Raw genomic sequence first — 14,183 nt, 5'->3', positions numbered from 1 at the left:
ATCTGTTCTTTCTGTGTACAATTCGGTTAATTGCGTATAAGCTTAATTTGGTCGGATCAAGGTGTTTGACATTATTTAATTTTGTGTGAGCTGACGAAACCTTGTAGTCAAGCAAGAGAATTTCGTCGGATCAAGTCAGCCAATGCACGTTTACCTGAAGGCTCTATTTGTCGGGCAAACCCTGTTTCACCCGACGAATTTGTGTTTTCGTAGGGAAAGGCTTCGAGTGACGAGTTTTGCGCAACCAATCTTTCCCGACAAACTTCCGTAGGCTAAAGTCTTTGGTGACGAAAACCATTTTGACCCGAGAAATTTTTTTTGTCTGGCAAGGAATTTTTTTTAGTGTTTGGAATCAGATAAAATTACCGTTCAAGAGTTTAAACCCGAACCCGAGCCCCTATCCCATAAACACTCCCCTTGTACACCCTCTCTCAATCATAAAGATCACTCTTACAAAAGAGAAGAAAACAACGCTTCTCTTAACATCCTGACTAATATACCGTCAGATTTGAGTTGTAGAACACCTCACTTGATTGATGCACAAGCGACCAAAGCCCTTCCTTTTCAATATAGGCCTCACAAGCGCTCTCTAGATACACGTTTGCCATTCCCGTATTTACTCCATTCGTTGACAAATGCATGAACAATGCGTGCATGCATTAACCGGTTTAGCTTGGAATTCTTTAGTACATACCACGCAAACCATGCAAAAATCACCATTCAAGATTCAGCCTTAACTGGATGTAGAAATTGGGACATAATTAAAAGACAACCCCAATCCTTCTCTTATTAGCATTGTATTTAGTCAATGTGTATTGACTAAGTACAATGCTAATCCTTGGAAATTTAAGGAGGGAAGTGACATCCAACATTTTCATCTTGGGTCAAAACAATTATCACCTTGGTTTGTTTCACAAAAAAATTCTATTTAAAGGAAACTAAAGCATTGAAGCATTTCCGTAATCATCTGGTATTCAATCATCTCCATCAAGGTTCTGAAAGATTATATTAACAGTAGTGTAGAGAAGCACAGAAATGCAGAAAGAGAATAATAGAGAGAGAGAGAAAGTAATTGATTACATTGATACTGAATTAATCTTTACAACTATGAGAATACAATTTATATAGCCATCATGACTAACTTGCAGCCTAAGCTATTTAACTAACTAATTTTGGTAACAACTTTGACAACCTTTAGATATTGTCAACAGATTACCAACATGAACACCGTGACAGGATTTTTCCTTCTTTTGGTCTCACAATCCATCTGCAGCTCAATGGCTGACTATCGGATGACTGTTTTTAACGACTTGGCTCAAAACATCAATCTGAATGTTCATTGTCAAGCTGCAGGCATAGATCCGAGCTCTCACTCGATCCCATTTTTGAATGACTTCATCTGGACCGTCAACATTAACACTACTCCTGGGTTATCTTCTGACATGAGTTGGTGTAGTGTAAACCGGGCATTTCGACATCTTTGATGCTAAAAGAGATGCAACTAGATGTGCTAGAAACTGGTGCGCTTGGCGTGTGAAACAAGACGGCTTGTATCTCTTCATTGAAAGCCATAAGAGGTTAGAGTTGCAGTTTACATGGCCACACTGAGAAAAAAATTAAGTTGAGAAATAAAGTGGATCTTCTGATTTTGTTATTTGGCTAAAATAAATCTTCCTACAAATAAATGAGTCGTTAGGCGTGTTACAAGATGTTAATGATTGATCAATACTTATTTTGAAAGGGTAATATTATACACACATCTGTTTTTACCTCCACACGTACCTTGTTAAAATATGTTCTTTGTTCTTCTTTAATTCATTCAAAAATGACTGAAAATTGAGAGGACCGCGATGTAAAAGGGGTGTATAGATACCATCATCCATTTCGAAGAAGGAATCTATTTTTGACAAGGTCATCATGTATGTCTTGAGATCTAGAAAATCATTAGGAAAAAAACATTTTATGTTCCTTATTCAGTTATTCCTTAACTCTATTATGTTACATAGACTGTGTGCTTTCTACGTTGTGGTATCCATAGATATCCCTCTAAGGTTATTTCGTAATACATTTCAATGATCAATCGAGAGTCATCTATACTTTAGAAGTTGGGGTATTTAGAAACCAATTTGCAACGACTGAAGACTAAAGAGGTCAAAATGACAGAAACGATCCCAGTTCAAATTGTTGAAATGATCAATTTTTATTATATATTTGATTTCATCGATGTGTCTCTTATAGTTTAGAAGTTGGGATATTTAGAAACCAATTTTCGATGGCTGAAGACTAAAGAGGTCAAAACGTGGTTACATAAACAATCCAATTTCAAGTTGTTGAAATGATCAATTTTTAGTATGTCCTCGATTCATCGATGTGTCGCCTATACTTCATAAGGTGGGGTATATGGAAACCAATTTTAATTAATGAAGACTAAAGAGGTCAAAATGTGGTTACAGAAACGATTCAATTTCAAATTGTTGAAATGATCAATTTGTAGTGTGTCCTTGATATTTAACCGATGTGTCGTCAATATTTGATTGATATGTTGTTGTTATTTAATCAATATCTGTCAATATTGGATCAACATGTCTCATCTACTTGATTGATATGTTGTTGATATTTGATTTTGTGCCGAACTGAAATTTGATTTTAGATCGTTTATACCAATTGCCCTCGCTTATATGCACGCTGGAAGTAACAAGAAAACATGACAATGGTCATTGACAGTTTAACATGTGGGTAAAAGGCCATTGACAAAAATCCCCAACTATTGTCTGTTTTTCTTGTCTTTGCGATAGAAGAATACAGTTTCACAATCCTAAGAGTCCTGGATGAATCTATAGAATTACTTCAGATTTAAACTATAATTCTTATATAATATGATGAGTGTAAGCACTGAAGAACAATATAAATGGGAACCATGTCGATAGACTGAACAAGTTATTCAAATGTGAACTTGTCACTTATTTTAAACGTTTCATGAGCAAGCACTCAAACGTAATGAAAGTATCATAAACGTCCCCTTATACAATTCTCCCCGCATCATTGTCTGTTCCACTGATAACAAATACCTTTAGGACCATACAAACAAGGGCCAGCTTGAAATATCGACCAAGTGCACTTGCTGCAATCATCCCTTTTGGCCTTAAAAATGTCGAACCAATGAAACTCGTTCGACCAACTAAAGCCGCAGAAGAATAATGTCGATCCCCAAACATTGGTTTTGAAATTAAACTCATAGACGACATTAGGCTTGAGTACCTGTACATCGAGGTCATTGTCACCCGACTTACAGTGGACTGTCAGGTTCTCGTTGCTTTCCAGAACATTGGTGATCTTGACGGATACTTCTTTTGGAGCATCAAATATTGCAGCCTTAATTGTATTTGTGTTGAGGAGAATAACCATTAACAACATGTGCGGAACAAGAACCTTTCTCAGAAAATGGCTCATGTTTTTCAAGCAGGGTACGACAAGGTTTTTGTTTTGTTTGGGGGCCGGATTGCTAGAGTTGGAAGAGGGGATGCAATTCATGTGGTTACATGTCTCAACATTTTTATAGTTAATTTACGAGTACAGTTTTAGGCTGCGTAAACCATTTATAGAAATTGAAATTCAATGAGATTTAATTGATTTTCATAGGAACATTGTGAATACTGTAAATAATTAGAAATATTGTGAATATTAGAAATATTTTAACATTAGGAATATTGTGAATCTGGTGATTTGTGAAATATTAGGAATAAGAAGACTTTGGATTTGGTCCCTTGACGCTAATTAACATTCTTTGGCTGAAACCTAATAGTTTTGATTTTTTTATCAAAGTCCCTTAACTTCGTAAACCTCACCATATTCCTATTAATATGTCCATGTATTTGACAACTTTTTGAAAATAAAAATTTTAATTTTATGGCACATAAATTAGAAACGGCTAGCCAATAAAAGAAATAAAAATTTCAAATTTTTTCTATTGAATAAATGGATAAGAAGCAATGTAACAATATAAGTTTGTAACTATAAATGTCAAAGGAATTTATCCATAATGTTCAAAATAATTGTAAATAACATTTATGGTAATGTACCCAAAAATGAATATGGATTCATTCTATGACAACAAACACATGGGTACATAATATGAACAAAAAATATTGCACCCATTTATATACATGGGTAAAAAATACGAACAAATTCATAATATAAACAAAAATTATTACAATCACATAAAAATTTATCGGTACATAATGTAATAAAAAGATAGGAATATTGTGAATTATTAGGAATATTGTGAATATTACAAGTATTGTTCTGTGGCCGGATAGCTAGGGTTAGAAGAGGGGATGCAATTCATGTGGATACATGTCTCGTTATTTTTAAAATTAATTTACGGGTGATTTATTTTTCGGTTACAGTTTTAGGCCGCGTAAACCAATTATAGAAACAATTGATTTTGTGGAGTCCGATTTTTCTTACCCTCCACCCCTTGTATCATTACACGTGTTTATTTAATTAATTACGGTTATATTATCAAAAAAAAAAATTAAATGAACTAAAAAAATAAAATTAAACATTTAACTGGTTTAGTAGAGGATATCAAAGCAGTTTTGCGGTATATTCAGAGAAATGCTAATGTTGTGTCGCATAGATTTGTTAAGTTGGCTTTATATTCAATTTTTTTTTTAATAAAGGATATTATCTACATTAAAGGGTGAAAGAGTGGGCTAAGCCTCATAGTGGCTAGCAAAAATATGGTTCAAATTCGCCTTTGGCGAGAATCGAAGCTAAGACATCTCACATTACAAGTGAAGATGAATACTACTAGTCCGTAGTACTGAGTGACTTTGTATTCAGATTTTGATTCTTGTTGATCAAGGATACCCTCCTCAAAAATTATATGTTACATTAACGTTGCGTAATAAAATCGCTACCGTTTCACCTCAAAAAAAAAAAAAAAAAAAAAAAAAAATCTCATCAATTAAAGAAAGAATGGATTGCTTAATAAGCACTTTGACTCTATTAATCAAATCTAATATGGCTCAATATTTCTTTGATTGATAATTTTTAAAATTAAAATACATAAGTATTTGCTACTTAGTACTACGGATTAGTTGTATTCTTATTCACTTGTAAATGAGATGTCTTAGGTTCGATTTTCGCCAAAATAGAAATTGAACCACATTATTACTAGCTCATTGTGAGACTATAAACCCACCACCCCCTTAGTGTAAATAATATCGTTTGTTAAGTGTAGATATATGTGTGTGTGTGTGTGTGTGTAAACTTATACGTATTTATAGAAAAGAATCCTCTAATTGATTCTTATGATTGAGACATTGATACAAAGGATAAATGGAGCATTTTTGCTCACGACCTAGATTTGAAACCTAAAACCTCTCATTTACAACCAGACTATAGTATTCAGTGGCGAACAACCGATATTATCTACACTAAGGGGTGAAGGAGTGGGCTAAGCCTTACAATGCGCTAGCCATATTGTGGTTCAAATTCGCCCATGGTGAGAATTCAATCTAAGCTATTTCACTTCCAAGTGAAGAGAAATACAATTAGACCTTAGTACTAAATGACTATTAAATGCTATTTTAAATAAAAAGGATTAGAAAAACTATAATTAAATCATAAACGTAAAGAAGTAAATTAAATACCAATAACCGTCTCGAGAGCTCCCTCTTCCACCCACCGAACACGAGAAATTTGGAAAACTAGCCAAATTTTGGCCCATAAATAGAATTTTAGCCAATTAATTTTTTTAAATAATTATAACCAAAATTTGACATAAAAATACTAAACATCTTAGTTGACTGAAAATTCGTAAAGATATACTCTGCAAACTCTGTTCTTTAGTCCTAAATCCTAAACGTCTTTTCCCCGATGTGCGCACAATATTTTTTCAGGAGAACAAGTATCAGTTTTGCATTTTTGGCAAAGAGAAAGACATCAAGTAGTCGATTGATGTTTGTTGTGGATTCGAACATACAAAGTCGGGGTGTTCAAAAATGGGTAGAAGTTGTTTAGTGCATGCTTGGTTGTGACAGTGAGGATTTGTATTACCATGAGGAAGCTGCAACTTGTAAAGTTAGAGATAATCTCCCGGGAAACGAATTTGAAAATGAAAAAAGAAATGAAAAAAGATAAAACAAAGAAAATAAGGGAAAAAAGAGGAAGCTATTTATACATCTTTCACACAATATGTACTATTAAATCTATGGAGTGAGAAAGAAGTTTCTAGCATTAATTATCAATATTTTAAATAAAAACTCTATTCTTATTGATCCGCAATTACTATGATTTTCTAAACTGGAGAGTATGATTGGAATATAATTTATTTAGGAGCTCTTAAAGTAATTTTTAGCTAAAATTAAATTAAAAAATTGAGAGCATGACTAGAGATTCTCTAATCTAGCTAAATGCATAAGTACATATATGAAATATCCAACAAATAAAAAATTAAAGATGTCCAAACTGATATACATGTTGCTTCACTGGTCGTAGTTTTCATTATTATAATATATATATATATTTTTAGATTTAATAGTACACTTCTGAGGAAAACATCCCCAGAAGAAATATTTTTAGAAAAAAGTATTGTGATGATGAAAAGCTAGCCATTTATGCCGAGTGGAAAGCTTTTGTAGAACAATACCAATTTGAAATATCTTTCTTTGATTTCATTGAAAAACATTATGAGACCAAAAATAAAGTTACGGTTGTTACCAAAGAAAATTAGGTTAAGGAAGACAAAACTTTGGTTTCCTCTAGTCATCCTCCCAAAGAAACTATTTTAATTTCCACTGGTAATACCAACATCCCCGCAACTCCTTTCAAAATTCCAAAAGAAGATTCTGGTTTTAAACCTGTCATTGAACAGAACAATTTTACAAACCAAAGTCTTCACACCATTGGAAAACAGTTAGACAAAATTGAAACCAAAATCGACAAATTGTCTCAACCAATTTCTTCTCCAAAAGAAAAACCTTTAGTAAATTTTACTGATACCGCTTCAAGTTCCACTGCTTTAAAATCCATGACTACTTTACAAAAAATTGATCATATGCTCACTGAGCTCAAAAAAGAGAAAGTTGTTAATGTTTTGCAAAACAATGATGTTTCCATCGAAGAAGAAAACACATCTGGCCCAGATTCTTCTCAGGACACGGAAACTAGTTCTGCTATCCAAAATATTGAAAATGCTTTTCAAAACATTGATCTTCAGCCAACTTTTGATTTGAAACGCATTCATACTCGTCCTGTCAACCCTACTTCTCTTACAAAAAAAACTATATGCTTCTTCTGAAGATGAGTCCTCCTTATATAGAGTGAGGAGACTGAATGAGGCTTGCCAAATGGATCCGGGAATCCCGCTGACTGACTGAAGAACCTTTACTGTGGAGTCACGATGATACTTTTACAAAAGCTGAATGAATAGTGAAGATGCTTTGATTCTTTTACAAAAGTTAAATGAATAGTGACCTTTTTGTTTTTCACTATTGTGAATAGTGACCTTTTTGTTTTTCACTATTGGAGAATAATTCTTTTACGGAAGAGATGAAAGCAGCTACTGCTGATGATGTTGTTTGGCTGGCACAATCACATGGGCAAATACTGAATGTTAATAATCAAACGGATCTTGGGCATCTTGAAGATCTGCTTGATCTGCCCATTTGGAGGGAAGTTGAGATGAGGCATCAGATGCGTCAGAGTCCGAATCTGAACCTTTTCTTTTTTGTAGCATTGCTGCTTCAGCCATGAGCAGTTGGGCCATATCCAGAAGCTGGGTAGACTTTGCAGATTTTTCTTTCTTCGAGCTAGAGGACTTAGCAGGTTTTCCTTTGAGGGAAGATGACGGACTAATGTCTGATAGGGATTGAATTGGCTCCTGGGTTTTTGGCAACTCAGGAAATTGTTGATGAACTGGCAAAGCTTGTGAGGACGAAGATGAGGATAAAATTCTGAAACATAATTGAGAGAACCAAGGAATCTCTGAAGCTGGGTTTTATCAATAATTTGATCTGGAAATTTATCAGCAAACTGGATGACTCGATCAATTGGCTGAATGGTAGACCTGTAAATATGGTATCCTAAAAATCTAACTTTGGTCTGGAATAACTTAATCTTAGATGCCGAGACTACTAACCCATTAGACTTAATGATCCTAGCAAATGCATGCAAATGCTTCCAATGCTCATCTATTGATTTTGAGAAAATTAATACATCATCAATATAAACAATCGAAAAATGGCTGTATTGATTAAAAATCTCGTTTTTCAAGCCGAAAGGCATTACATTCCATTCATAGTGTCCGAAAGGAGTCACAAAAGCAGTTTTGTACTTATCAGATTCATGAATTTGAATTTGCCAAAAACCTGATTTCATGTCAAATTTGGAAAAAACAGTTGCTTGAGAAAGTCTTTTTATCAAATCTCTTTTGTTGGGGATATATATATATATATATATATATATATATATATATATATATATATATAGAATGGACCATCCTGCTCGCTTAATAGTTCTACCACTAACTTAGATTACAACTTGCTGGAGGGAATTCCTTAATAGGCATATTTGGGTGAGGAACATTTCAACGGATTTAAACATAGGAATGAAAAAATGGATCACAAAAAGTTAGGAGGAATCACAAAAAGACTTGGTTAAAATGAGACAACTCAAATGTCAAGGTGTTAAAGTGACAATTTCAAGAGTAGAAAACGACTTTCATATTGAACTTGAGGGGCGTATATGTAATTAGATACAACTGTGAGACCGAGTTGTGACTTGGGAAGACCCTAAGACCCTAAAACCCTGAAACCCTACACTTGACAGGCTGATTCTAGACTCTTCCTCGCCCAAGTGATAAAAGTACATACACTACACTACCCTCACAATCTCTTTCTGACAATCTCTCTAACTCTGCCACCTCGGACTTCTCAGTATGTACCGCTTTGCTTCAAGCCTGGCTTCCAAAGCTCGGTACTTTCCACCGTTTTCTGCAATCTCTGCCCTTTCTTTCTTCTGGGTTCTCTTCGTTTTCTCAATTGACTCGTTCGGTTCCACATAAATATTAAAAGATATTTCACTCTCATTTTTTTAATGAAAAATTGCCCAAAATTCAAGTTTACCATGCAATTTTTCTCTGTAAGAGTCATATTTTGTGCCCTTTTAATGCTAATGTAGATCTATTCTTTTTGTGTTTGCAGGGTTGCCAGGAACTGTACCAAGCAGGTGCGTTTTGGTTGCTTGCTTAAAAGGGTCTATCGGTTAAAGAAATGCGAAGCTTTCTCCCTCACAAAGAACTCTGTTTGATGTGTTTTTGTGTGTTTGGTTTGTGTTTCAGATTGGTGGTAGGCTGAGTTGGAGCAGAAACTATGCAGCCAAAGACATTAAATTCGGGGTGGAGGCCCGAGCCCTCATGCTCAGTGGTGTCGAAGAGCTTGCGGATGCTGTCAAAGTCACCATGGGACCTAAGGTTATCTACCTGATTCCACTACGACTCATTCTAGTCGGCCATTTACCTTTCACCTTATACAAAACTTTCACATTGACTTTGTATAAGTGTGCTCTATGTGCATTAGGTGTAATCCGATAATTTTATACATTTGCGTTATATTTGAATCAAAAGATTTATTTATTTATTTGTAGTTTCCTTCAACTTGACCATACAATTATATCTACTGGTGTGCTTTACTCAAATTTTGTTAAACTGAAACTGTAACTCCTTAGTATAATAAATATGGTTATGAAAGTAGGGGAATTTTCATTATGTTCTGGTCTTTGTAAATGTGTGTGTCAATGTTAAGACTGCGATTGGAGGCTTTGACATTTTTATTGCTGTTATTAAGGAAGCTATTTCACAGGACTCATTGAAAGAACTGTAATAGCCAGATGTTTGGATTAAATCTTGTTGGTAAACTACAATCAAATAAATGGAAATCGCACATTGAGAATCTAAGTGCTAAAAGGCTTTTCGATAGTTGCTTGTCTTTGTTTTCGTAGTTAGTAAGATATAGATTATACATTTGCTTCGTTTAATTGTCTTGCTATTATTTATAGTGAAAATGAACTTGTATGTTGAGTTCTTGTATTTTCTCTTTTTTTTTTGAAAAAAACTGACATGGTTGCTATTTGCTGCTAAAGGGGCGTAATGTGGTTATTGAACAAAGCTTTGGGGCACCCAAAGTGACAAAAGATGGTGTAACAGTTGCAAAAAGTATAGAGTTCAAGGATAAAGTCAAGAATGTTGGTGCTAGCCTAGTGAAACAGGTTGCTAATGCTACCAATGATGTAGCGGGTGATGGTAAGTCCTATGCTTGAATATATCATTCAATCATCATCGTCTATCGATGTTTTTCTTTTGCATTTGGACTAGTTTCCATAACTGAAACTCAGGGTGGACGGTTCATTTTTTTTTTCTCTTTCTTTTGGTTGAATTAAATATTACTTAATGGATTGATATTGCTTAAATTTCTGTCTGGCTTGGTAATTACAATTTTTAATTATTCTTGCAGGTACAACACTTGCTACAATCTTGACCAAGGCTATTTATACTGAAGGATGCAAGTCAGTTGCTGCTGGGATGAACGCAATGGACCTGCGACGTGGTATTACTTCGGCAGTTGATTCTGTGGTAACAAACTTGAAGAGCAGAGCACGAATGATCAGCACTTCTGAAGAGATAGCACAGGTATTTTGGACTTTCTTATACAGCCTTGTTTTCTCTTCAGTTTAAGTTCCTTTGGTTTTCGAGGATTTGAAGGTTATGTATTGTAACTTTGATAGGTTGGAACAATATCAGCGAATGGAGAGAGAGAAATTGGTGAGTTGATTGCAAAGGCCATGGAGAAGGTTGGAAAAGAGGGAGTAATCACAATCTCTGTAAGTTAACTTTAACTCTCGTGGTTATTCTCTGGCTGGTTTGTTGTCCCAGTTATATAGTCTAAGTCATGCTTAGATTGAGTCATAAGTAAAAGCCGATGATGCTTATATCTTATATTTTAGTCCCTAATGATACCCAAGACATGTAAGCGTTAGGTTGTGTTAATGTTTGCAGGATGGGAAAACATTGTACAATGAGTTGGAAGTTGTCGAGGGGATGAAGCTGGACAGAGGCTACATATCCCCTTATTTCATCACCAACCAGAAAAATCAGAAATGTGTAAGTTTATGTTTGACTCAGCAATCACCGTGTCTTGAAATTGTCGGAGGCTGCTTGTTCAAGTTAGTCCACACCTCAAATCTCTTTTTTCTTGATGCTTATTAGCATCTAACTTATCATATCATGTGTGTGTGCTTGCAGGAATTGGAAGATCCTCTAATTCTAATCCATGAGAAGAAAATCTCAAATATTAATGCCGTGGTCAAAGTATTGGAGTTGGCTGTGAAGGTGAGCATTTCTCTGGTTTAGCTCATCAGTTTTCATTCATTTTTATTTGTTTTTTTTAATATGAATGGGTTGAATAAATTTTGATGCTCTGTTCAGAAGCAAAGGCCTTTGCTGATTGTCGCAGAAGATGTAGAGAGCGATGCGCTGGCAACTCTTATTCTAAATAAGCTTCGTGCTGGTATCAAGGTTTGCTTTTAGTCCTTTTTCTCTCCTGTTTGTGCTTCTTTTTCCTTTCCTAGTTTGATTCTTCATGTAGGGATGGCAGCATTTGTTAATCTAATGTAATTTGCTACAGGTCTGTGCAATCAAAGCCCCTGGTTTTGGTGAAAATAGGAAAGCCGGTCTCCAGGATCTTGCCGTTCTTACTGGGGGTTCTGTAAGTTTTCTTTTAATTGTTAGTTTTGTATCATTATGGTGTGACCCTATCAATTTCATCTCTTTTGTATTTTTATTGTGACCAGTTAATGAAAATCGCTTTTGTATTTTAGGTTATTACTGAAGAGCTTGGTCTGAATCTTGACAAAGTGGAATTGGATATGCTCGGAAGTTGCAAAAAGGTCAACTTTGGTACACTTGTGCTTTATCTGCTTTGGCAGCCTAACCATGGCGTGTACTTCATTGAGAAGATGTTCTACATTTGGTTTATATCTATTTGAATTTGGATTAATGGAATTTCCTGATCAATTTTAAACTACTTTTCATTGTGTCCAATTTTTCCTTCACTGTCCTAATATCTGGTAATATGTGGGCTAATGCTTCAGGTCACAGTTTCAAAAGATGACACTGTAATTCTTGATGGTGCTGGTGACAAGAAGGCCATTGACGAAAGATCTGAACAGGTTTGTGTTACTTCCTTGGGATTAGTTTTAGTCCAATTTTGGAACTGTTGACATAAATGGTTTGCATTTTAGTTATGTAACAAAAGATGTAGATAATCCTTTTCGTCTTTTTAAATAGAGTCATCTACAACTATGCTTTCAGATATGTACTTAACCTTCATTCCCTTCTATTTCGGTGACAGATTAGGTCGGCAATTGAATTAAGCACTTCCGACTATGACAAGGAAAAGTTACAGGAGAGACTCGCAAAGCTTTCTGGTGGTGTTGCCGTTTTGAAGGTATGTGTTTAGTAAGCTTTGTAAACTCGTCTGTATTTCTTCATCCCTCTAGGGTTGTAGCCATCAATTTTTCGGTGTTCTTATAATTTCTTCCTCATTTTACCCCATTGTAAATTAATTATAGTTGTTGTTAACAATCATAATAACGATAAAAGTGAATCGACAAACGTCTATGGCCGAGTTTCCTTGTATTAGTTGTATGTGTTAGTAAATGATACTGTAGATAAAATCGGTGGTAAACAGTAGTGAGATTTGCTTATATTGCAGATTGGAGGAGCTAGTGAAGCGGAAGTTAGTGAGAAGAAGGATAGGGTTACCGATGCCTTAAATGCCACTAAGGCTGCCGTTGAAGAGGGTATAGTACCAGGTAATTTATTTTGTCATTTTGGCTGCTTTTGTTTGATGTTGCCTATTTGTGTCGACAATCTTATAACTATCTTCCTTTTATAGGTGGTGGTGTTGCTCTTCTTTATGCATCTAAAGAGTTGGAAAAGCTCCGAACTGTTAATTTTGATCAGAAGGTTGGAGTTCAGATTATTCAGAATGCTCTAAAGGTTTGTATATTCTGCTAGTTTTTAAAGTTTGGCCTTGATGATCGCCATCTTATCAAGTAATGGAATTTAGTTTTTGAGTTCTACTTAAAACCCATTGCTGCATTTTGTTTGTTGTTCTAAGTCATGTTGGTTGTGTAGGCACCTGTTCATACAATTGCTTCTAACGCGGGAGTTGAGGGAGCTGTTGTTGTTGGTAAGCTATTGGAGCAAGATAACGCTGATCTTGGCTATGATGCAGCCAAAGGTAAGAAATCCTTCGAGAATACTTTTCCGCCAATCCATTGCAGAAACTATTTTATCTTCACTGTTACTCATTTTGGTTGGTTTTTCTTTTTCCATTGCTTAACCAGGTGAATATGTTGATATGATTAAAGCTGGAATAATTGATCCATTGAAAGTAATTAGAACTGCTTTAGTGGATGCTGCAAGGTCAAGCCCTAGTAGACCTGTGTTTTAATCTTATTAGCTTAGCTACGATTCCTCATCCATTGATTTTTGTTGCCTTTTGTGCGCAGTGTGTCATCTTTGCTCACGACTACTGAAGCTGTTGTAGTTGAGCTTCCCAGTGAAAAGGAGACCCCGGCTATGGGTGGCGGTATGGGTGGTGGCATGGGTGGAATGGATTACTGAGGGCCTCCCTTTCCCACTCATTTCACAACCCACCCTTTGACTTCACAAAATCCACTTGCAAGATGAGCAGCAGGGTGTTATAGCCATTTTAGATTTCATTAGGTTTGGTCATGAGGCATTGCTTAGTTACTGAGAGATCAACAAGTTGAGGATACAGAGTTGGCGTTGGAACAAGAATCCCATTGTATCCAGCCATGTTTTCAAATAAAACTGTATTACTTTCCTATGCAATTTAGTATATTTTTTTCTTAGGATTAGGTTAGGTCAAGGGTTTGATTTCCTTCCCTCGGAACCAAAAAGAATGCTTCAGTCTGTCACAAGCCGGAATGGCGTTGGCAAACAGGAGGATCTTGCGCGTCAATACAATAGTGACCACTGCAGTGGCTTCTCTTCATGGGAGCAAAGTTAGACTTCTGTCGTCAGCTGGCTCAGCTAAGAGGAAGGTAGAAGCATGAAATCATAAACAAGATTGTTCATTTTGTCCTGGATA

The 14,183-nt window shown here is 35.5% G+C and overlaps 1 protein-coding gene across 1 annotated transcript; it reads left to right on the top strand.

The window, feature by feature from the left end:
- The first annotated feature begins 8,835 nt into the window (after positions 1-8,835).
- LOC103952219 (chaperonin CPN60-2, mitochondrial) lies at positions 8,836-13,762 on the top strand. The gene is made up of 18 exons (XM_009363772.3): positions 8,836-8,982; positions 9,210-9,234; positions 9,347-9,478; positions 10,147-10,306; positions 10,518-10,693; positions 10,789-10,884; positions 11,060-11,164; positions 11,306-11,392; positions 11,489-11,578; positions 11,688-11,768; positions 11,881-11,949; positions 12,154-12,231; positions 12,414-12,509; positions 12,777-12,876; positions 12,960-13,063; positions 13,202-13,307; positions 13,414-13,492; positions 13,579-13,762. The coding sequence occupies exons 1-18, from the start codon at positions 8,945-8,947 to the stop codon at positions 13,691-13,693; spliced, it is 1,737 nt and encodes a 578-aa protein (XP_009362047.2). The 5' UTR covers positions 8,836-8,944; the 3' UTR covers positions 13,694-13,762.
- The last annotated feature ends 421 nt before the right edge of the window (positions 13,763-14,183 follow it).

This window comes from the organism of the source record quoted next, unplaced genomic scaffold (genome assembly GCF_019419815.1).
Source record: "Pyrus x bretschneideri cultivar Hongxiangsu unplaced genomic scaffold, Pyrus_bretschneideri_v1 Contig46, whole genome shotgun sequence".
Lineage (NCBI taxonomy): Eukaryota > Viridiplantae > Streptophyta > Magnoliopsida > Rosales > Rosaceae > Pyrus > Pyrus x bretschneideri.
Note: the sequence above shows the minus strand (reverse complement) of the source record. Positions and strands in the feature narration are given on the sequence as shown.